General features: G+C 46.1%; 1 protein-coding gene across 2 annotated transcripts in view; it reads right to left on the bottom strand.

Moving 5' to 3' along the window:
• LOC138284016 (neuronal acetylcholine receptor subunit alpha-7) overlaps positions 1-25,977 on the bottom strand; it is a 459,428-nt gene that overhangs the window by 90,320 nt on the left and 343,131 nt on the right. For both annotated transcript variants that reach the window (XM_069222357.1, XM_069222356.1), the window contains exon 5: positions 9,730-9,809. In XM_069222357.1, the coding sequence (XP_069078458.1) occupies positions 9,730-9,809 (80 nt within the window). The remainder of the gene's footprint in view (positions 1-9,729; positions 9,810-25,977) is intronic.

Raw genomic sequence — 25,977 nt, 5'->3', positions numbered from 1 at the left:
ACAACACTCTGGATAAGATCTTGGAAAACATAGGCTGAGACATCCCAGATGACATGGCCACTGTTGTCTGGAATGAGCCAGTTGCAAAGAAATGGAGGACTGACAGAACCTGCACCAGAGGGGGAATTCCTGTGGGTTGGCGGATGGGGGACATCAGGGCTGGCTCCAGCTGGGCACACAGTTCATGGATGGAGGCACAGTCAAGTCGGTATCGTAGTATTATATGGCGTTCTTCCATTGTTGACAGGTCCACCAGCGGCCGGTACACGCGAGGATTCCTCCTTCTCATCGCTAGTCCCAGCGGACGGTGCCTAAGAAGGAGAATATGGAGTACAGAGTCAATCCACTCACAGGTACGTACAACACAGCTTGCACAGTACAGGTAAATGTATGGTTTGATATGTTTGTATGTGTGCCATTGCAAGGCCTAGGCCTGTGTGACGCATTAGAAATTAAGCCATGTGGGCCCTTGAAATGGCCGATGCCTGACCTGTGAAGTGGGACAATGGGATGTGAGGTCACTGCGCTGGCGGGGCACACCGTGGCGGTAGGCGGTCGAAGACCGCTGTGCGAAGACGCATTGGTTAACATTGAAGCCTATGGGTTTCAGGAGCCAATGACGATGTGCGCCGGCGGTCGCGGGACGCACCGCCGCGGTACGCACCGCCGCGGGCGTGACCGCCATTTTCTATCAGCTTAATCATTCGAGACCTGATCATCCACAGGAGAGGACCTATACTGCAAGTGCTGCTGTGAACTCGGTCTGGAAGTGACAATGGCTGCTGCTACTGGTGAAAGGGCCCCCGCCTTCAGTTCAGAAGAGTTGGAGAAGCTCGTGGACGGGGTCCTCCCCCAGTATGCGCAACTCTACGGTCCTCCAGACCAACAGGTGAGTACACTCAGTGCACATTGAATGGGTTATGCCTGTGTGGAGGGGGGGGATGTAAGTTGGTGGGGTGTGGAGGGAATGGGGAGTGCAACGCACGACAGATGAGAGAATGGGAACCATGACAAGGTTGGGGAGGGGGGGGCATGTACTCCAAACATGCAGATATGTGACGGTTTCTCTTTCCCACCCTGTACATGTCAAACAGGTGAGCGCCCACCAGAAAATCGATATTTGGCGTGCCATCGCCGAGGAAGTCCGGAACTTGGGGGTCCACAACAGACGGGGCACCCACTGCCGCAAGAGGTGGGAGGACATCTGCCGCGGAACGAGGAAGACCGCAGAAACACTGCTGGGGATGGCCTCCCGACCTAGGAGGGGTGCCAGTCGCACCATGACCCCCCTGATGTCCCGGATCCTGGCGGTGGCCTACCCTAATTTGGATGGGCGCTTGAGGACAGCACAGCAGACACAAGGGGGTGAGTATCCGCACATTCTCCCATCTGTATGCGCATTGGAGGCGTCTGGGGGGGAGGAGGGCTGTGGGTGACATTAGGCACGGGCGCTCTCTGTAGTGTAGTCCGCTCCCTTAGGCATGGCCCTGTGCCCCCGCCCCCCACCTCTGTAGGGTGCCAAGTGCAGCTACCCATGCTCCAGCATCACCCATGTGCGCGTGTGTTGTCCCTAGACCTGTTTGCCTAGTCAGAAGTACTGAGTAGTGTACCCCAAGTTCGCGACTTAGTGCACGAGGCACCTGTGTCTGTCCTCTCCGCAAAGGGTATTGCTAAGGCATGCACTCAACTTTGTTTAATTTCTCCCCCCACCCTAATTCTTTGTCTTCTTGTGTTTTAGCATCATCCGGCGGAGGAGATTTGGCGTCGGAGCAGGAGGGAGCTGCAGGTCACCAGGCCCCGGTGGGCACTGACACAGACACCGAGGGCACCAGTGATCCGGAGGGCGAGGGGAGCACCACAACGGGGGCCGGTGGAGACACCAGCGACACGGACACGTCCTAGTTTGGGAGCTCCCTAGCGGGGGCGGCACCATCTGTGCCCCCCGCAACAACAGGTACAGCCGCCACCCAGCGCACCAGCACCGCCCTCCCAGCAGCCCCTCAGTCTTCGCTCCGTGCCCGCTCAGCCAGGAAGGCGCGCGTCTCCTTCCCCCCAGGCACCTCAGCCCCTGCCTCTGTTACCCCTGCTGCCCTCAGTGCGGAGCTCATTGACCTGGTGAGGACGCTCATTGTTGGGCAGACTACCCTTCTGAATGCCATCCAGGGGGTGGAAAGGGAGGTGCATCGGAGCAATGCCTACCTGGAGGGCATTCATTCGGGTCAGGCTGCCCATCAACGAGCGTTCACTGCTCTGGCCTCAGCACTGACGGCAGCCATTGTCCCTGTCTCCAGTCTCCCTCTTCTATCTGCCTCCACCCTTTCTCTGTCTCCTGTACCTCAACCTATCCCATCCACACCATCAGACCAGCCTGCACACACCTCAACACCCAAGGCCAGCTCATCCAAACATAAGCACCACAGAAAACACAAGCATTCACCCAAGCAACACACAGATGCAGACATATCAACAGTCACTACCACCTCTGTGTCCCCGTCCTCCTCGTCTCCCTCCTCCCTCCCTGTGACGTCTACACTCACACCTGCATGCACCCCAACATCAGCCAGTTCTTCCACCACCAGCAAACCCTCCACTACAGTCCGCACACCTGCAGTCACCACCCCCACTGGCATTTACACGTCCCCTGTGTCCTCTCCCACTGTGTCTGTCACCCCCTCTTCCAAGACACATAAACGCAGGCAGACACCCAAACAACAGCCAACCACCTCACCACAGCCTACGTCCCAGTCACCTGCACCCAAGGACAGCACACCTGGCTCTCATACAACCACATCCTCTTCCTCCACTTCTCTCACCACTACTCCTACCCCTTACCTTGGTCCCAAGAAAAATTACCTCTCCAGTTTTGACCTCTTTCCCTCCCCCGACCCACCCCCTCCAACTGGGAAAAGTCCCAAGGGCACCTCAGCCACCACCAGCCCAACTACTACAGTGCAAGTGGTGCATGGCATGTGGAGTCCACCCTTTGGCGGCAGTAACACTTCGGTGAGCAGCAAGGGGACAGCCAGCCCCCCCCCAGGCAAGAGGACCCGGAAATTGAAGGGCCGCCGTGAGCGGACAGAGACGGCTGCCCCCAAGGAGGTGACTCCGGCCACTTCACCGGCCACAGCAGCCAGGGGAGGCAAGGGCCCGAGAGCCCCATCTAAGAAGCGGAAGGACAGCAGGGCGGAGAGGACAACCACCAGGAGCGCGGAGCAGGAGGGCCCCACAAGCCCCATCCCGACTGCAAGGGACGACACCAAAGGGCCCAGGACTCACTCCCCGAAGGGGCCTGACACAGCACGGTCGGAGGGCGAGTGAGCAGGGTGTCCAGGCCAGGTATGACTCCCTTGACATACTGCAAGAGCACCGCTGAAGAGGGCCCCGCCGTGAAGACAGGTACCGCTGAAGAGGGCCCCGCCGTGAAGACAGGTACCGCTGAAGAGGGCCCGCCGTGAAGACAGGTACCGCTGAAGAGGGCCCCGCCGTGAAGACAGGTACCGCTGAACAGGGCCCCGCCGTGAAGACAGGTACCGCTGAAGAGGGCCCGCCGTGAAGACAGGTACCGCTGAAGAGGGCCCCGCCGTGAAGACAGGTACCGCTGAAGAGGGCCCCGCCGTGAAGACAGGTACCGCTGAAGAGGGCCCCGCCGTGAAGACAGGTACCGCTGAAGAGGGCCCCGCTGTGAAGACAGGTACCGCTGAACAGGGCCCCGCCGTGAAGACAGGTACCGCTGAAGAGGGCCCCGCCGTGAAGACAGGTACCGCTGAAGAGGGCCCCGCTGTGAAGACAGGTACCGCTGAACAGGGCCCCGCCGTGAAGACAGGTACCGCTGAAGAGGGCCCCGCCGTGAAGACATGTACCGCTGAAGAGGGCCCCGCCGTGAAGACAGGTACCGCTGAACAGGGCCCCGCCGTGCAGAAGAGCACCGCTGAAGAGGGCCCCGCCGTGAAGACAGGTACCGCTGAAGAGGGCCCCGCCGTGAAGACAGGTACTGCTGAACAGGTCCCCGCCGTGGAGACAGGTACCGCTGAACAGGGCCCCGCCGTCTCAAGCACCGCTCCGCTGGGCCCTTCCTGTCAAGCACCGCTCCGCTGAGCCCTTCCTGTCAAGCACCGCTCCGCTGGGCCCCGCCGTCTCAAGCACCGCTCCGCTGGGCCCTTCCTGTCAAGCACCGCTCCGCTGGGCCCCGCCGTCTCAAGCACCGCTCCGCTGGGCCCTTCCTGTCAAGCACCGCTCCGCTGGGCCCTTCCTGTCAAGCACCGCTCCGCTGGGCCCCGACGTCTCAAGCACCGCTCCGCTGGGCCCTTCCTGTCAAGCACCGCTCCGCTGGGCCCCGCCGTCTCAAGCACCGCTCCGCTGGGCCCTTCCTGTCAAGCACCGCTCCGCTGGGCCCTTCCTGTCAAGCACCGCTCCGCTGGGCCCCGCCGTCTCTAGCACCGCTCCGCTGGGCCCTTCCTGTCAAGCACCGCTCCGCTGGGCCCCGCCGTCTCAAGCGCCGCTCCGCTGGGCCCTTCCTGTCAAGCACCGCTCCGCTGGGCCCCGCCGTCTCAAGCGCCGCTCCGCTGGGCCCTTCCTGTCAAGCACCGCTCCGCTGGACCCTTCCTGTCAAGCACCGCTCCGCTGGACATCGCCATGTCATGCACCGCTGCGCTGGGTCCCGCCGTCTCAGGCACTGTTTATGGTTCACTGTGCCCACCATGCCTCCTCCTTGACCAGTGGACTCTGTAATCCACCTGAGAGACTGTGGCTTTGCACTCCCCAGGATGGTACAGTGGGCAACCCACCCACTGTAGAGACATTGAGAGACTGTGGCTTTGCACTCCCCAGGATGGTCCAGTGGGCAACCCACCCACTGTAGAGACTTGCGAGACTGTGGCTTTGCACTCCCCAGGATGGTACAGTGGGCAACCCACCCACTGCAGAGACTTGAGAGACTGTGGCTTTGCACTCCCCAGGATGGTACAGTGGGCATGGTGGCTCCTCGTGGATCTGGCGTCGTGGACTCATGTGGCTGTGGTGGCCCCCCCTTCCCTTCCCCCTGAGGTGCCTGTAGTTTTGACATCGGATGCCCCTGCAGTGTTCTCTCCAAAGGACTCAGGTCTCGTGTGTGGGCTTTGCCCTTGTTTGGCAGAACCTTGGCCCACGGACATGTTAGATTCGTAGGATGTGCAGGACTTGTTACTTCAGTGATACACTGATGTGTATATATTTTTGTTTTTTGTAAATATTTTTCACGGTTGCTCAATTATTTCCAGGTGCTTTTTTTTAACATGAAAATTTATTCCAAATTTGGTTGTATCATTGTATTTTTAAAGGGTGTTTGTGTGGTGTCACTGTGACTTCCTGCTCTGCATTGGTGTGTACATATTGGGGGGGTGGGGGGGTCGCATATGTGTATGCCCGTAACCTTTCTTCCTCCCCCCTCCCGTGTGTCGTAGGTGCAGTACTCACCGTTGACGTCTGCGCCGGAGTTCGTACTCGTGGTAGATGAGCAGGTAGATGAGAGCAGGTATGATGTTCAATTCGGGTTCCATGCTGTCCGGATTCCGCGTGGAGTGTCTCGAGGTGAGCGTTTTCCATTGGAAATGTCTGTTTCCGCCGTGTTTTTATCGGCAGTGCTCCCGCCCCGGAAAAGGTGGCGGATTGGTGGGTCGTGATAGGGTGGGCGGTACATTGTCTGCCGCCTGGCTGTTGGCGGTGACCGCCGCGCTGTTTGTTTGTTCCGCCGTGGCGGTCGGAGTGTTAATGCGGCGGGCTGTGTTGGCGGTTCCCGCCAGGGTCAGAATTGCATTTTTTTGACCGCCGGCCTTTTGGCGGGTTGGCCGCCACTTTATCACCGACCGCCAGGGTCAGAATGACCCCCCAAGTCTGAAAAGGGGACCTTGGTAGTGTGGCAGAAACTAAGGTGTGTATATGACTCTTATAATGAATAAGACTCATCCACAGATGGACAACACTTCTACAAATGTGAATCGAACCTACATCAAATAGAGTCAGGTAATGTTGAAAACAGTTGTACCTAGATGAGGTATTAATATCTAACCTCCTCAAGTACAACAGGTATAAATATCTTCATAGGGAGGAGGAAGTACCCCTAAAGAGGGTAAAACCCTTCAGAAAAGAAGGAATTCTTGAATGCAGAGTGTAAAAGTGCAGAGAAACTGCTAAAGACTTCATAAGAATAACTACTGTACACACGAGAATGAACAGAATTTACAAAGAGACACGTCTCAATGAAGACCCATGATAACCTGACATAAGTCAGGAAAATAAAAAAATAATGTTCAAGGAACATGTCAATATCATACAAATGTCTACACTAAAGTGTAAAAAATATGTCAAATTGTGATAACTATAATAGGAAACCTTTACGACGAAAACAAGGAAAGTGCTAAAGTCCCAGGATAATAGTTTCTGGCTTCTAAAGTATCTAATCTATCAAAGTAGAAAAGCTGTTATTACCATATCATAGGTAAAAGTAGAATGTACACCACAATTAGTGCACATCAACAGCTACCTTATTTGACACAAGAAGGACTTAGTAAACAGATTCTTAGTGCTGTGGAATCCCCTAAAGAAACCTCTTTGAACAAAGATTAAATAATACACTAACGCTCCAATAGGAGTGGTTTATATTACAAGTTCCCTAGAAGGGATACTAGTATAAATCCATAATCTCACAAGTTAAAAAACTAACTCTTTGCTGAGGGAGCAAGTGAGTACCCTCAAATGAAGGTGCAATAGCCCAAAAATTAAGTAATTTAGACTGTGCACATATATATATATATATATATATATATATATATATATATATATATGAATGCTCACGGGCATACAATCACATTCTCCACTTAGAGTTTGGTATATACAATGAATGTAACAACTCTTAAGCACAAGATTTTCTTCTGAGTAAAGTGAACAATTTCACCCTTTTATTAAGTGTATTAAAAAGTGATAACACTCTAGGAGGCTGTTATTGACAACTTGAAGTGGAAAGCCATCACTTTACACCAAGTAATGACAATAATGAAAGTAGCCTTGAACTCTCAGCCATGAAAAGCCCCATAGGGCTCCAGGCACTGTACCCAAAAACAGTTTAAGGAAAAATAACCCCTGCCAAAAGCAGGATCACCCACCGGGTGCCACCATTAGGTCAAACAGATATGTAAAATAAAAAGCTTCATGACCCTGCCGGAGCATAGATCTTCCATGGAATAAGTACAGATAAACAGCACCTTACCTGCCAGAACATGAGTTATCAACTAGGCCCAAAGGAAGAGAGCAACCAAGATAATTTGCTGTTCCACTCCTACTGTCACTAAACCACCTTACAGATGAGTCTGCCTGTGCACCAAATAAGTGGGAACCATCAAACAGCATGTCAATCAATGTGGCTTGGACTGGCTCTGGAAACCCAGAAGTACGTAACCAGGCATGGCGACATAGAGCAAATGAAAAGTCCATATCTCTACCCACAGAGTCAGTTGTATCCATACCATAGCGAATGATTAGTTTAGCTGCTTGCTGACCATCTTGAATGATAGGGGCAAGAGTGCTCCTAATATCTTCCGGAAGTGTAGAAAAGATGTTTGCCAATAAGTTTCATAAGGAATGAGAGAAACGTCCAAGAACTCAAGTTGTATTTACAGAGCACAGACCAGAATTTGTGCAGGAAAAAATATTCCTGTCCTTGACGTCTAGACTCCTGGACTCCCTGTCAGATGGGACATGTGGGAGAGACTCAATATCATGGGAGGCCAAAGCTGCCTGTACCACCAAACTTTGATTTGTAGGATGTCTTATGAGACAAGCACAACCACTAGGGCCAGGTCAGTGCCTATGGGACATAGCCCGATCAACAGGGGCCACTGTATCAGGCTAAGCCCAAGCCCCTAAAAAGCATCATGTAGGGCTTCATTGAAAGGAAGAACTGGTTCATCCTCTGTTTGGTCTTGATGGAGGGCATCAATTAGGGGATCTGAAGTTAATTCCACTGAAGTAAGTGTCAGATCCAACATTACAGCAACCCTTATCAGCATGTCTGTAAAAGAGGAGCTCGCCTCAGTAGCAAATCCAGAGGGGGGAAGTAGGCCTGAGGCTGAAAAAGAAACTTAGCCACAGCTAGATAAGTTAGCCAGCTCTCCTCTCTATAAGTTGATGAAAATCCAAACTCCTCTACCGCCTCTTCACCATCTCCCTCAGCAGGATAAACATGAGTGGACTCTTCTGGAGGAAGATCAGGGATAACAGGCATGACTGGTGTCATTCCCGACATCAACGGTGTCGAGATGTCGATTCCTGGACATTGATTTATACTTCAGACGGAGAGAGGGATTCGACTTTGATCCACGTCCAGCAGAGTCGCCAGAGTTGACTGATCGGATACTGGCGCCGAAGGTGGGAAACCGAAGGGCTGTGCACAGACGCCATAACGGCTTTTTCAACTGGCGCTGAAGCCGAGGGCGAGCACGCCAGCGTGGATACAGTCAAGACACTTCTCACTTCCTTGGGACCCATAGGTGCTCCAGAGGAAGATGATTCTCCAAAGACAGCAGGAAGGGAAGCATAACATTCACGCATCTGTTCTAGAATCGCCATTTTTCCTGGAAAGGGAGGGAGACTCAGGGTAGACTCTGACCTCGACACCTCAACCGAAGAATGGTGGGAGGTCGAATGTGGTGAAGTTGGCAACTTACATGACTTCAACCACTTGCAATGAGACATACCTCTTGACATTGATGGAGGACGGTATCTGTGAGAACAGCCCACGAGCTGAGGTCAGTACGAGAAGACCTTGGTCAATGGGAAGACAGGGATGACTCTGACATCCACATCACCAGAAGCTTCGTAAGACGCTCCCGCAAAGCCTTCAGCCAAAGTTGACAACAGGAGCTGCACTCTTCAGCATTATGGTGCTTACCTAGGCATCACATACAAATTGAGTGGGGATCTGTAGCTAACATTTTGTCAGTCAAAGGACTCACAGGATTTGAACCCCAGAGACTTGGAAAAACCAAACTGTTGCAAAAGATGAAAATGCCGAAGTAGACTACAAACGACCTGATTAACCATTACTGGATACAGTTACATGCACAGAAAAGAAGGAACTTGTGTCGGAAAGGGGATTATGTGGACTTCGCTGACATCACATCCGGTGGACAACGTTGAGATGGAGTTGCGTAACGTCCTCTTCCGAAGTGCAGACCTGCTATGGGCATAAAGTTTCCAGATCCAGGCTGGAGCCTGGGAAAAATTATAGAGTAGGGAATCTGCGGCTAGAAGTCTTTAACAGATAAGGGAAATATTGCAACACAATGTGGCACATTCTATAAAAGTATTATTAAGGTGTTCTGTCACTTTATCACGTATTACTGCTGTGTGAAGCATAGTATCAAAGTAAGACCTTCATAAAAGAATCTGAAACTGAAAAGGAAAGAGTCAACCTTGGTATAGGGTCTGTCACTGCATGCCACAATGTGCAGCAAGTTTTTATTAGTTTTTGATCAGTCAGCAACAGATAGTGATTATGTGGCTGATGCCACAAATCCTTTATAAAACAGAATACGCAAACACCACAGAGTAATCATTTCAAAGTTCTCTCTGTAAATGAACAAATTCAAATAAAATTTAAAAAACCAATGCAAAATAAAATTAGTATATGTTGAAATAGAGCTTAGCTGTCATCATTTGTAGTTTTTACAATAGCCTTCATTTAAATGTGGCACATACCTGGTGGTAGATACTCGCAGTTTCCAGAGGAGTTCACCAAAACATTGGTATGAAATGATGCATCGAACCTCTCATCAGCGCTGAAAGGATGAAATGGATGTCAGATAAATGAGAATGGATAGGAAGTTCACAGAAACTTGCAATGACCATAAAGAAGAATGCACAGCTGGAAGTGTAACATACATTGTTATATTTAAGGCAAGGTCTAGTCATATCAGTCACTGACGTTTGATGCTGTACAAGTACTTGGTACCCCTTCCCCTCGCACCCAGGAAAGTGATCGTGTACGTCCTACGCAGAAATATTGAATCTTATTCATGATTTCAAGGGAAGAGTTTCTCTGCTAAATCATTCGGCAAATTAATTCAGACGCGGGGTAATTCAGGGTGACTTGAATACTTTTCTGTGACAAATATAACATTTTATCATATGCAAACAATGCCTGTGCTGAAGGTTAGACAATGACAGTGCGAATACAGCCATGAAAATTTTCTATGGAATGAATGCAATTTGAGTCAGTGCTGTTTTATGTATTAATTATAATGGTGTAAAGTACTGTAAAGCGAATGCAGCACTATTGTTATGTGTCTGTAATTAACATTTTTGAATGTATCATTTCTATATCACAATTCCATCTATAGTACATTCATTAGTCTTTTGCTACTTTAATGTTCAGTAGTTTATACTCATACTGTAACAGAAAGGTCACATTGAGACATATTTATCGTGGAAGATGCAGAGGGATGCAGTAAAGGGGTGGAAGCAGTTCGACACGAGTGTATGCTCGGAATAGTTGATTATAGTGGATCGCACACAAAGTACAAAGGTCAAGTATTTGTTGTTAAAAAAGACGAGAACAAGAATTTAACAAACATAATCTGTGATTTTTTTTTCTCACAGAAATGATGAGTCCCGTGGAATCGTGCTGTGGATAAGAACCTTCATAGGACGGGAATTCCAAACGTTAGAGAAGGGGAGGCTGGAGAAGGGGGCAATGGTAAAATATTAATCTGTGCTTTTCAGGTCAATCATATTTAAAGACACACTGCAAAGAACATTAAAGCAGATAATATACTTATGATACATAAAGCATTTGCAAGGTAATATAATTAATGTGCATGTATAATAAAATGCACACACTTTGTGTATTCATTAGCATCTCACAAACGTTTTTCTCGGCGATTTCTTAAGTCTCACTAACGTTTTAAGAGAAATGCATGCACATTCTTAATGTGGTCAAATAAAAATCAAGAAGCAGAATTAGAACGTTATAGCCTGGGAGCCTTCTAAAATTACTATTTTTCATCAAATATGAAATACAAATAAAGTACTCTATGAATGTGCAATAAGTTGAAATTAAGCAAAACATATTTTCTTCACAAAATATTACAACATGAGTAATTATTTCATCCCAGCACGTACAGACCCCAATCCTTTAATGATCATGAGGGAAACTGGCAGTGCGTGGGTGAACAGTGTGCGCATTTTGACGCACTTGGTCAGACAATTTGAGTCCAGTATATTTAGCAGAGATAATGCGAGGAGCTTGTGCACAATAACAGACTGTGTAAGCATATTTAGCCCTGGCGTGGTGCAATTTAGACATCATAGTTTACATATCAGTCATTGCACATTTATACATATATATTTGAGTCAGTGCTTTAAATGGGCCGGTACTGTCCGGTACTGAGTACCGGCACTTTTTTATTTTGAGAGGGAGAGTACCGGCACATCTCAAGAAAAACGTAATACTTTCAATTGAAGAGTACCGGCACTTCTTAGAAACAAGCGGGTACTCTGATTCAGAGTACCAGCACTTTAATTTTTCCATTTCAAGCACTGTATTTGACATTATATTTACTGTGTGTTTTAATATTAATAACATGCATGCATTTCTAGGCACATTATTAAAATGTAATCCCTGAAAGATTGAAGGTTTATAAACATGTGTACTAATGTTAATTTAAAATGTTTTCATGTATTGCTTATTCATGTTCTGCATTTATGTCGTAAGTAGTGTATGTGGAAGTAACATGCGTTTTCTAATAAGAGTTTGCAGTTATTATGAAAGTTAACATGTGCATATGTATAACCATATATTCGAAATGCACATTAAATGTTTAGTTAAAGTTATCCCGACTAAAGGTCTTAATTCTGAAATCCATTTTGTTTGTTTGCCATGCCTTACTTTGCAGGTGTGTTTCAAGGCTTTGATAGCTAGAGGAAAGGAGTATAGCGTGTGGTTTAATTACACTGATAGTAAGGTCTGAGAAGAGAAACCTTGGCAAGAGACGTGAAGATTTAATGAGTAGCTAAAGTCTCCTATTTATCCTGTACCAGGGACTTGGGATGTTCAAGGTTGCAGAGACTGCTTGAGTTTCATGGGATGAGAAATCTAGGTGATGTTACAACCTTCACTCAACGGATGAGTCGCTGATTGGTCCCTGAAAGGGAGGGAAAAACTCCACTGATGTTGAAGGTGCTGTTTGTTTAATTAATGCTTAACCTATTAGAACTTAAGGCAGATTGCCTTTAGACTTCAAGGAGTATAGGACCTCTCTGCTTCCTTTATGCTTGCAAGTGTTAAGCTTCATGTTAAACACTTATTCTTATTTTGAAGATTTCTACTGAAGTCTTCACTATGCTACACCTTCTCGCATTCCCAAATGTACCTAAGACTTTTCAACCACTCTTGTGTTTTTATTCCAGTCATCCTCACTTGTTATTTAGAATTCTGCTTAGATGTTCATGTTCAGGAGAGAGAGTAGGGATATATTAATGGAAAACTTACTTCTAATTCTCTGTTTCTGTACTGCCCTGGCTATAATTGCTCTGTACCTTAATCTGTTGAGACTGAACTGATTGTGATGTTTTAGTTTGGCAGCTGTAATTCTGTATATTTTTAATATTTTCATGACATGCATATATATATTTGTTTGGGAATAAACCAACTTAACTTCAATCACCGATTCCTAGTCCTTATTGTGGGGTCGAATGGGCTTCACAAAAGTTTTAATTGTTTATTAATGTCAACTCCCTGCTGTTTCTCAATCAACATAAAAAGGTCCATCAGATGAGAATATAAAATCACGCTTGTGCACCTCTCAACATATGGAACAGGCAGGAAGAAGGTCAGAGTGTGAAGAGCCACATAGGCACACATACACCCTGGTGCCATGGAGTGTGAGAAGCTTTACACACATGGACGGATGTGTAAAGCTGAAAGAGTGAGAGATATTTTGTGACTCATGGATAGCCTCAGTGGTGCATCAGACATTGTCATATAGCTTGTGGCATATGGGTGGACATTCTGAAGACCCCACAATACCTGGGCAAAAAGTGTGATGAGCTTGGTGAACACAGACAGTGTGAGAAGTGTGGCAGATGGAGAAAGTTTGTGATAATCTTGGATCACATGACAAGGGGGCTTCAGGTGCATAATACACAGACAATGTGAGGCGCTCAGAGCCCAAGGATGGACATTGAGAGGCAGCTTGAGGCACAAAAGGAGACAGTGATAGAAGCTTGGTAATATCTGGGCAGCCAAAGTCAGCAGCCCAGGGTACTGGGGCAGATTTTATCAAGAAAAACAAGCACTTCTGTAATGTATGCAGGGAACTTGGAGCACATTGGCATTGAGCTCTTCCTGCAATGAAGAAACTTAGCATTCAATCCTGTTAAACCATCAACTATCAGAGTCAACAAAGATGAAGTGGAGACAGCTCACAGAACTTGTATAGTACAGTAACATAGTAGAGTAAGATACTGCATTACTTTTACAGGTGCATAATGCAGAGTATGGTGACAACAGTATGATCTACACATATCAATACATAAATCAACAAAACAATCCTTTAGATGGTGCACAATGGTTTCACAATAACCATTGACAACAGCTCTATCATTGTAATCCTCAACCCATTCACAACTTTAAAAATCATTGATCAAGAACTCACACTTATCATGTTTTGTACTACTGAAAGTTTCCTAAAATGTCTACTGCACTTAGACAGACAACAATATCTACAAATTAGCTCTTAACCGCTTGTGTGCCTTGGACGAGGTGATCTCGTCGAAGGCACCGGTTCCCGGGTGCCTTGGACGAGATCACTTCGTCCTGCACCCGGGAACTGAGCACTCCCCCCAAGGCACCCACACCCCCTGGTCGTGGATGGAAGGGGAATCCCTTCCCCTTCCACCCCGACCCTCTCACCCCCGTGACGTCAGCGCATATCGCGCGCTGACAATCACAGAGGCCTCCTCCATCGCGCTGGAAGCTCAGCTTCCAGCGCGATCGGAAGAGAAATGCAAAGCATTTCTCTTCAGATAATGTAGAGGAGGCCGGAGAGGCTTCAAAGGGAAGGAAATGAATTTCCTTCCCTTTGAAGTCTCTCTCAGCGTTTCAAAAGCGTTTCAAAAGCCGGATTGTAAAGCAGAAACCTCTAGGCACCAGGGATCTTTTTTTTTTTTTTTTTTTTAGAGGTGGGGAGCGACCCCTTAGCAAAGCGTCGCTCCCCTAGGGGGCAAATTATATTTAGGCCATTTGGCAGATTGGCCTATTTTTATGTGGCCAATCTGACCCCAAGGGGGACAGAAACCACTAGACACACCAGGGAGTTTTTTTTTTCTTCGTGAATTTCACGCAAGGGGAGCAACCCCTTAGGCAAGGGTCGTTCCCCTAGGGGGCAAATTTATTTTAGGTCATTTCTGCCCCCCTGGGGGGCAGATCAGCCTATTTTAATTAGGCCGATCTGCCCCCAAGGGGGGCAGAAACCACTAGGCACCGGGGATTTTTTTTTGTGTGTTGTTTTACAGATGGTGAGCGACCCCTTAGGCAAGGGTCGCTCCCCTGGAGGGGCAAATTGTATTTAAGCCATTTATTCCGCCTTTGGGGGCAGATCGGCTGATTTTAGGTCAATCTGCCCCAAGGGGGCAGAAACAACTAGGCACCGGGGATTTCTTTTTTTGCACCAATGTTACGCAAGGGGAGCGACCCCGTAGGCAAGGATCACTCCTGGGAGGGTTTAGGGGGGCAAATATATTTTAGGCCATTTCTGCCCCCCCTGGGGGCAGATTGGCCTATTGTTATTAGGCGGATCTGCCCCCAGGGAGGGCAGTAACCACTTAGGCACCAGGGATTGGTGTGTGTGTATGCGTGTGTTTTCTTTAGGGAGGGAGCCCCTTGGGTAAGGGTCGCTCCCCATGGGAGCACATTACTGTTGGCCATATCTGCCCCCCATTGGTGGGAGATGGGCCTATTTTTAGAAGGCCCATCTGCCCCAAGGGGGGGCAGAAAGCCCACCAGAGGCCAGGGAAGTTTTTTTCCCAAAAATAAGAGGGTGGAGGTATGGCCATACCCTCACCCCAAACAAATGGGGCCAAAGTTGTTCTGCCCACTAGTGGGCAGATGGGGCAATTCCCCCTGATCTACACCCGGGGGGGGGCAGAAAGTCTACTAGATGCCAGGGAATTTAAAAAAAACAAAAAATATTGGGGTGGTGGCTACCAACCAGCATGGGCCTGGTTACGCCCCCACCTCAACTGAAGGGGGCAACAGTCTTTCAGCTCTCCCCTGCACTCTAAAACATCTTATCCCACAGCAAGCAAGAAGGCATTTGATTATTTTGGGTTTTAGTTTTACGCCATGAGAACTTGGCTTACTCTCATAATCGTCCCACTTGGAATGGTGAGGGCTGCACTTTATGGACTTTGGGACGCTGCCATGTAGAAAAATCCACAAGACCTAGACACATCTGAAAACGAAACATCTGGGTGAATCCAGACTGGTGTGTTTCACATGCACCCCACACCATTTTTGTACCCACAATTCCCTGCAAACCTCCAACTGTGCTAGAAATCACACATTTTACCACGTTTTTGTGATGGAACCTTCCGGAATCTGCAGAAATCCACAAAATTCGTACCACCCAGCATTGTCTCATCTATACCGATAAAAATTCTGCTGCACTTGTCAGCCTAAAATTTTTTTTTGTCAAACTGCCCTTTTGGACCCCTTTTGTTCCCCCTCAATATCGACATGTTTTTGGCTCTTCCCTTTCACAAGCACCTGGTCCACCTACACAAATGAGGTATCATTTTTACAGGGAGACTGAGGAGAACATTGGGGGGTATGAAATGTGTCCCAGTGTGGTGATCCCACACAGAAATGTGGGAAAAATTAGATTTTTTAGCTAAATTTGAGGTTCCACACAAGTCACACCTCACTGGACCCCCTCGGGTGTCTAGTTTTCAGAAATGTCTGGGTTTGGTAGGTTTCCCTAGAAGGCTGCTGAGCCCAGGACCAAAAACGCAGGCGCTGCCCTGCAAAAACAGGTAGTTTTGTATTTGATACTTTTGATGTGTCCACGTTGTGTTTTGAGCCATTAACTTTTGCGCTAGATATCATTTTTATCGGGAGACTTGGGGGAATGCTGGGTGGAAGGAAATGTGTGGCTCCTCTCAGATTCCAGAACTTTCTGTCACCGAAATGTGAGGAATATGTGTTTTTTTAGCCAAATTTTGAGGTTTGCAAAGGATTCTGGGTAACAGAACCTGGTCAGAGCCCCACAAGTCACCCTATCTTGGATTCCCCTAGGTCTCTCGTTTTTAAAAATGCACAGGTTTGGTAGGTTTTCCTAGGTGCCAACTGAGCCAGAGGCAAAAATCTATAGGTAGGAACTTTGCAAAAAACACCTCTGTTTTCTGTAAAAAAATGTGTCCATGTTGTGTTTTGGGGCATTTCCTGTTGTGGGCGCTAGGCCTACCCACACAAGTAAGGTATCATTTTTATCGGGAGACTTGGGGGAATATAGAATAGCACAACAAGTGTTATTGCCCTTTGTCTTTCTCTACATTTTTTCCTTCCAAATATAAGAGAGTGTGTAAAAAAGACGTATATTTGAGAAATGACCTGTAATTCACATGCTAGTATGAGCACCCCGGAATTCAGAGATGTGCAAATAACCACTGCTCCTCAACACCTTATCTTGTTCCCATTTTGGAAATACAAAGGTTTTCTTGATAGCTATTTTTCACTCTTTATATTTCAGAAAATGAATTGCTGTATACCCGATATAGAATGAAAACCCACTGCAGAGTGCAGCTAATTTATTGGCTCTGGGTACCTAGGGTTCTTGATGAACCTACAAGCGCTATATATCCCCGCAACCAGAAGAGTCCAGGAGATGTAACGGTATATTGCTTTCAGAAATTTGACATTGCGGGAAAAAGTTACAGAGTAAAACGTAGAGAAAAATTGCTGTTTTTTTACCTCAATTTCAATATTTTTTTTTTTTCAGTTGTTATTTTCTGTAGGAAACCCTTGTAGGATCTACACAAATTATCCCTTGCTGAATCAGAATGTTGTCTACTTTTCAGAAATGTTTAGGTTTCTGGGATCCAGCATTGGTTTCATGTCCATTTCTGTCACTGACTGGAAGGAGGCTGAAAGCACAAAAAATCATAACAATGGGGTATGCCCCAGTAAAATGCCAAAATTGTGTTGAAACATTGGGGTTTCTGATTCAAGTCTGCCTGTTCCTGAAAGCTGGGAAGCAGGTGATTTTAGCACCGCAAACCCTTTGTTGATGCCTTTTTCAGGGAAAAAAACACAAGCCTACTTCTGCAGCCCCTATTTCCCATTTTTTGGAAAAAAATGATATTTTCACTGTATTTTGGCTAATTGCTTGGCCTCCTTCAGGGAACCCACAAAGTCTGGGTACCTCTAGCATCCCTAGGATGTTGGGAAAAAAGGATGCAAATTTGGCATTGGTAGCTTATGTGGACAAAAAGTTATGAGGGCCTAAGCGAGAACTATTCCAAATAGGCAAAAAAAGGCCTGGCACAGGAGGGGGAAAAGGCCTGGCAGCGAAGGGGTTAAAGAGCTCTGTAACTTCCAGACATGTGCATTTCCCACTATTCAACATGTGCCACCATGTTAGTCAATCCCTTCAAGGAACCACAGAGTATACTTCTCATCCAGCAGAACATATCTATCGAAAAATACATCTGTGACACTAACTTGAGCATCAAGGTGTCATGAGCCAGTGCTACCCTTTGACTCAGAACTTGCCTGGATACTATTCTCACTCAGATATCTGGCTTCCTTACATTAACCAAACCCAGGCAAGGCAGCAATTGTTCGGATAAAGGGTAGCATGGTCTGAATGCTAAATCTATACATGGTGCAACAGCATGAACCTCAATGACTTCTTCACTTTTTTCTATGGCCTGTTTCTTGCCTTTTACAATTACACTTATCTATCCTTCAAAACCTGTAGTGTGTGGTGGTTTCACTTCAACATTATCCATACGTTCAAGCCATTACTCTGGACTAACTGATCTGCAGCCCAAGTGCTTATCCAGTCTCATGCATGGATGTGGGTAACGCAATGCTGATTGACGTCACAGCTCCATCTTCACTTCGCTGAAATGTTTCCTATATGTTTGCATTAGCCTACTTAATCTCTAATCAGGGGAAATAACAGATACATTCTACAAACCCTAAACTTGCTCATCTTACTCATGAACCAAGCAGCATACCATACAAGCAAAATCCACATCCCAGTGCTTTGTTTACATTATGAACTTTAAGATACAAAAGGCACACCACACACAAAATCATCTCTTCTATGCCTTTGCCCCCATTCTGTGGAATGGCACTCTTCTCTACCTCGTCAAGACATTGGTATGTTCCACCTAAAACATGGCTTATGAATAATGACTCTGCTGCACTCCTGGATACTCATTGAAAAAAGCATTATCAAATGATCTTCAACCTATGGTGGTCTTTGCAACTGAACAAGAAAACTGACGTACTGTGTGGGCTAGGCTACCGTCGTGTACAGCCTGCGCACAGTTAGTTTGATGCAGAGGGGACACTCCAAGGTTAGATGTTGACCTGGGATAGGCCTTATAATATTAGTGGTTACTTGTGAGAAAACTGGGCGGCAGATTGCAAAAGCCCTCAAAATTTTCCCCCCCACTTTTTGCTGGTATTTTCCTAACTCTGGTGGTACCCTGGGGACTCCTAACCAGTCCCAGGGCCTGTGCTCTGTGTAAAATAAGAATGAAAATGAGGCTAATTATAATTGCCTATGTCAACCTACCTATCAGTCCGTAGTCTATGGTAGGGCATGTATGTTTTGTGACCCCAGGATAGGTGGTGCACCATATTATGCCACGATCAGACCACCGCACTTCCAGATTTTGACTACACAGCGTCCTGGCGGTGTTGGCAGCCCTAACTTGCCAGGGCAGTACTACAAGCAGCGCTACCTGGCGATTACGACCCCCTTCCCCGCCAAGGTTTTTATGGCTGTAGCACCATCATGAAAAGGCTGGCGGAGACAAGGTGCAGACGGCCCCAGGGTGAACCCTGTGCTGCCCATGCACTTGGCATGGGCAGTGCCGGGCCCTCCCTGGCCAGACCTGTGGCATTGTTCATTGTCTGCTTTGCAGACAGTGGACATTGTGATGAGTGCTGGTGCACCCTACGCACAACAGCATTGCTGCTGGCTCTATTACTAACTATTTCCCGTGGGAAATTCGTAATGGACTCAGCGGGGAGGCTGCTACACTGGCGGCAACCTAACGTCGCAACTTCAGCAGATGGGCTTTTCCGTAAGCCGAAACCATAATCACAGCCTTTGGGCCAGATGTATTAAGCAATCTCAGTTGCCAACGGTGCGCATCGCAAAATTCGGACATTTGCATATGCAAAAATGTCTTTCAAGATGTATGAAAGGCATTCGCTGTGCAATTTTAAGGAATCGCTAAAATGTTGATTCCTTAAAATTGCGACCCGATTTAGAGAATCACAAATTGTCATTCTCTAAATGGGAAATCGCAAATACGGAATTCCTATTTGCGATTTCCAAAGCACATGTAGCAAGCATTTCCTAAATGCGAATTGGGCATTTAAGAAATGCAATTACCACCAAATCCAATTTGGAGGTAAGCATGTGCAATTTTTAATAATGCATTATAAATGCATTTTTAAAAATGACATGTAGCACACGCATGCCCCTAGGGCATGTTGGGCTTCACATGTCCGCAAATATTTTTTTAGGGTGCATCAGAGGGGGTCTTAGGCCCCCAGCACCCTGGGGTTTGCATTACCTAATTTGCAAATTCCTAACTGGAATTCGCAAATTGAGAAATTCAAAGCCATTCGCACCTATTGGCCTACAGTCCCTTAGGGATGAATGGAGTCCCATTCTCTAATTGCGATTCAGTAATAGCGATTGCGAATTTTAAGAAATCGCTATTACCGAATCGCACATTTCTTACAACCCATTTTGCATTTCTTAAATACCGATATCTTAAAATTCACTATTTAAGAAATGCGAAACGGATCTTTGATACATCTGGACTATTGTCTCCTAAGTTAAGCCTTGTTGCTTGTTGCCAAGATACCAAGGGTTGAGCTAGGGTTAATTTATTGAGACCTAAATTAACCTAGTAGGGGTTAGTGGCCTATTGCTAAATGTAGGTACTTACCTGCCCTTACCAATTATCCACTTTCCAACATCACTCATGGATAAGGTCAGTAGGGTTTACTGGTTTATGTGCAGTATCACTGTATTATATTATACACAAAGGGGAAATCTGCCTTAAATTGCGGTTTTGCTTCCCCTAGGCCTACAAAGTCCAGTAAGGTATGAAACTGGGGTGAAATGTGTGCATCCAGTTTTAATACACAGGCCCTACAAACCTACATGTACACTCAAGGGGGCATCCCGAATTGTCATATTTCTGTGGATCAGCTCAGGATCAGATTCCTGGCCTTTTGTCACCCGGCTGGGCCACGATAATTACTCTGTTCCCCAGCAGAGAGAATAAAGGCCTCTCCATGCAAAAGGAGCAATTCACAGTACTTCACTCAGCTCCTAAGAAGAAAGGGGGCGGGGAAGAAAATCTGCATCTGTTAATTAGCTATCACACTGTACCAGGGTTGGGACAGCTCAGGTCCAGTGAACAAAGGAGGAAGCCCAGACATTTGGACCCAACACAGAAGGGGAAATTTGACGTTTAGGTGGGAAAGTCCTTGGCACTAATGCAAGCTAGGGACATAGCTTAGGATGCCATATTATACGTGAACGGAGACCAGTTAAGGGCGCCATCTTAAGTTGTCCCATGACACTGTGCAGGAGGGTTGGATCATGGGTGGAGGGGTAATGTAGAACCCTAAGATTGGTCTTCTAGACCTTTCTAACCCATTTACAAACACTATTAAAAGGGAGGGAACAAGAGTTGGCCATGGAACTGCATGACAGTAACACCATGGAAAGCTGGACGGCCAAGCCCCATGATGCCCTAATGGACTACGTATTTTGCCTACAGTTGGCCTCAGGACCAGTGGGCCTTTCTAGCACCAGGAAGGCTGGTTTCCTTAAATCTCTTAAAGATCAGCTAGGGGGAAGTTCTGGACTTCTGTGACCAACAGGAGGAGAGGAGCACCAAAGATGACGAAGATGAAGAGAAAAGCTGGCACAAGAAGCCAATGGAACCAGCTTCCTCTAAAGTGTGATGCTTTAGAAGCCAAGATCGTTGGAAGTTGCCAAATGGAGCATGAGATATTCGCTGAATAATGGAGCACAAGGGGCTCTGCTGCCTGAATTTTATCTTCAGGGTAGACCAGTGTCAGGGGATCAACCAAAGATCCTGGTTGCGAAATGCTCCGGGAGGGGGAGTACATGGAACCACTCTTATGCTGGAACCCCATCCCCTGGATCAGTTATTCACAACAGGATGCCTGGGATACCAATTCTGAGCCTCCAACAGAGTGAAGAGAAAGGGGGAGCACTGTTGTTGTGGCCCCCTCCTCTCACTGTGCCGAGGTCTGTGGGAGCGAGGCATAGAACAGGTTGAAGGAGTTTACCAACTCCTTTGCAAACAAAGCCGGCCATGCAGGGAGCCAACTGTGCAGTGCAGGAGTGGGCTCCTCACACTGCCCCAATGTAGCAATCATGTTGTGGGTGTACTAAGTGGGACCAGACACCCCTGCTCTGAAAGAAGAATGAAAAAATACACTTGCATTGAAAGCCTACAGCCAAGCCACTAATAAATTATTCCAAGCTCCCAGCCTGGAACCACCCCACAATGCCCAGCTGGGCTTATTTAGTCTAAAGTACTGAGCTTAGTGGTGGCCCCAAGGGAACAATGTCACCACCAACATGTTTAGAAAATAATCTGGGGGCTAGAGGAGGTGCAGAGGCCCACACCTTCAACATTTACAAAGTCACCCTATGTCTCCCTATATCACAGAAAACCTGACCTGGGGAGATGCTCCTTTTTGTTTTTCAAACATTCCCAAAGATGGAACTTTTGTTCTACAGCCTGGGAGTGCAGTAAACCCTAGTGGTTGGCTTTATGGCTGCATGCTATGTGACCTTAATGTAGTAAAGATAGACACAGGCACATGTTATGTTTGTTTCAAATGCTTTATTAACAATATATGGATGACAGTGGTATTTGATAAGCATTGAAATGTTTTATTGGTAATAATGAATGTATGTTTATTGATTATTGTGATATAATGATGAATATTTAACATGTGGTTGTTAGCCTTTATAAAGTGGTGACCTTGAGAAAGTTAGAAGGCTTACATTAGATTATTGCTGTGGTGTCGTCATGACAAAACCAATAGGCCTGCATTATGTAATGCACTAACTGGACTAGGTGGGTGGGGGTTACCCTGATTCTGATGAGTTGTGACCCTTTAGTGGTCAAATGTGATTTCAGAGTGCCACCACAGTATTTAAATCAGCCTGATGTATATATGTGTAAATTTATGTGTAGTATTTAGTAGTGTATATATAATAAAAGCACTTTTCCATTTTCAAAGAAATATCACTGACTGGACAATCATTTATTGAGTGTTATCATTACATGCGGGGGAATGGTGATTAGTAGTTCACACCACCTCCCCTGAGTAGGCCTTGGACTGCTCTCCTTTGCTATCCTGAGAGAGGCAAGTGTTTGGTTCCCATTTAGGGGAAATTATGGACCTATTACTTGAACAGATTTCACATCTGGCATAGTTACAAAGTTCTTACACTATCCATCTCTCTTAAACCTAAACTTAATTGCAAGATGCTTTCCCAGCAACAAACTGACAGGGAAAATATTCCAGAAAAATTAAAACCTGTAAAAAGATTGACTGTGTGGGCAGTTTGCGTGTCATGACATGTTACTTGTTATTTACTACCAACCTTTGCTCTATTAGTGTCAAAGGTGCCCTTGCTATGTCAGCTCATAAGCATGACTTCAGATACATGCAGGCTTCCCAGAGGACCTCATCCTCTCTCAGGGCGGAGGTCACAGGCTTCCTTTAAAACAGCCTTCTTTTGACACAAATCACCTATGCCACAATGGGCCATTTCTGCCAGCCACACAAGTGAACCATTAGCCAAAAACTCTACTGGTGAGTAGCATATAACCCAAATATTTCATTTTACGGCACACCTGGGTGAAAAATTGTATTTTATATGAAATTCAGCTACTTTTGGATGTAGCCAGGTGGTAGTAACAGGACACTCATGTCCTATATATATTAACAATCTAGCCCACATTTAGAGTACACATGACAACTGAACTGCCTCTTAGTTCACTAAATGCATTTTCTTCAGGACAGTGGGATCATGAATGTTTTTAACAATATTTTTACAAGCTATCTCTTTTAATAAAAAACATCCATGCAGTGATGTAATGTACTGTACAAAAGTGTGTTGGAGTGTAGCTTTTATAATAAAAATTAACATGAACTGCTTGCAAAATAATATGTAATGAAGCTGCATAGAAAACGTGACAGACTAATATTAATGTACGCGCTAGAAATGTACCCACGGGGAGTGGCCACCAATGTATACGATGATTAATTAAATTGATTAATAATCGATTATTAATGTACTAATGTATGATTCTGTATTAGCGTTAAGAGTTATATGTTAAGGTTTTGCTAAATTAATCACTAGGCCTTAGTTAGCAAGGGTCTGGGCCTAACTGCCTGGTCTCATATTAAATGTGTTTTTCTAACGTGCAATGTGCTGTTACCCTGAAGGACATGAAGCTGTACTTTTCCAGAAGTTAGAGATGTGTGTGTAACCGTAGTAAATTCTTTCTTATGAGACCCGACTTGCTCAAGGAGATGTTCTTGCCGAATGCAACAGTGTAATTCGTAACAGGTGCAAGGTCGCCTGAAACTGGTAAAGACATTCGAACTACTGACTGAAATGACAAGTGTAACTTTTCCGACCTAACATTCTATCTTTTGAAGACGTCAATTACAGGAGCCGATAAACTACGTGAGAACTGTCTAGAGTCAAAATACTAGTAAGCTGATCAATGGATCATTGGACAGAGATAATGATGCACCAAATATTGCCCAATTGGAAATTAAAAGCTTGTTAGCCGGATTTGATATAATGCCATGTCACAAGGAGAAATCAGCCATTGTGAGCCATTTTCGTGCTATTACCTAGCCATTTGCCATTGCCATTATTGAGCCATTATAGGGACGTTCATGCTGTTACTTTGACATTCGGCCTTAGACTTTGCTGTTTAATTCTTAAACCATCCTCACCTTTCTTGCCTTGCCCGATACTTACTTCACCTCCTTACGAGGGAAGTGTTCCTTATTGCTCTGTCTTGCTGAGACTTTGCTGCTTGCCCCGGCTGATGGCGAATCAACTGATGTCCTGAGGACGAAGACTGACTCTGTCTGCTGACCCATTATGGAGGGTAACTATATGATGATGAAATTGTAATTGTCTGTTTGCCTTTTCTTTCTAGGTACCAACTGCTCTTTTGATAGAGACCATAGTTAGATGTTTTCTAAATTGGTGCTACTAAATTGTTTTGCATGAAGCCTAAGATGCGGATGCTAATTCGAGGGTAGTCAAGAGTTCACTAAACGAACGCAAATAGACAAATGACTGAATCTTTGCTTTGTTGAATAAATGCGCTAATGATACTCTGCTAAAGTTAATTCATGTTGACGTCGGGCTTTGTTCTAATGTTCATGATCTTTGCTTTGATGAAGTCTTATTCAAGTTGCCACATTGTGACATTGTTGATGTGCTTTTTGTTATTGAGACTAATAAACTTACTGGTAGAGTGTAACAAATAGGGAATAAATGTCATAAATCTTACTAAATTTGTGTGGTTATTTATGGCTGACGGGCCATGGTGTGTTTCAATTCTTATTAGTGACATTAACTAATTTGATTGATTTGTATTGTGAATATTAATGAGGTTATTGATCTATTGATTGAAATGCTAAATAGATACCTCGTCTTAAGGTGTCTCCAATCAGGGTCAAAAGATTCATTGGCCTAAAACGAGTCCCTGTGTAAGTAACTTATCTAAGGTGGGACGCGTTATCAAGGGAAACACTTTCTTGTGTTTAAAATACACTTTTTAGAATTTTGAAGAGACTTCTTCATATTTTTATTTGATGCATGATGCACGGTTTACATGCCAAACATTTTCCTAGCTTGACTCCTGAATGGGCTCTTAGAGTCAAAATAGACCCTTGGCTCGTCTCTGGCTCTGCGCTCTGCTAATTTGATGGCTTGGTTATCTCTTTTCCATAAACAGCAAAACAGTGAGCGCGGACCCACTATATTGTGTATGTGTGCATGTATAACCCACGCGGCGAGGAAGTACTCAGTGAAACACCTGGGCACTGATATAGAACATTTATGTAATTTGTGCACTATCCTTTGCTCACGGGCTGCAAGGTTAGAAGACTGCAGCGTAGCCTCACTTACATGGCTGGCTACCTGTGGTAGTGCTTTGATGATTCACTTGACAGAATCACTTCCAGCTGCTGGTTTATCTGTGTCATCATATTGATCCCCTTGTTCCAACAGTTCCTGTTACCACAGACCCATTTGCACGCAATCATCCTGCTATAGATGTGTCATAGAGTGGGGCAAATACCTTCAGTTACCCATGGAGGAGAAGGGGCAGAGCTGTAGACACACCTCTTAACTGGGCAGCCAAATCTTCCTTCCATGTCAGGAGCGTCAAGAAAGGGGAATAATTCTAGTCAGAGCTAGTACCAGATTACCCGATCATATCTTTGCCTCTTTTCTAACCAGGGAGAAGCTTTTACCTTAGTAGGAAGAGGGTACTCCCTCCGACCAGGAAGATAGAAATGCGGTAGTTCATAATATATTAAGGTAAATCTGTGAGCAGTGGAATATTGAAATGAAGAATTTTAATCAACTACTACTCTGGTGA

The sequence above is a fragment of the Pleurodeles waltl genome, chromosome 3_1, assembly GCF_031143425.1.
Source record: "Pleurodeles waltl isolate 20211129_DDA chromosome 3_1, aPleWal1.hap1.20221129, whole genome shotgun sequence".
Lineage (NCBI taxonomy): Eukaryota > Metazoa > Chordata > Amphibia > Caudata > Salamandridae > Pleurodeles > Pleurodeles waltl.
This window is presented reverse-complemented; position numbering and strand designations above follow the sequence as displayed.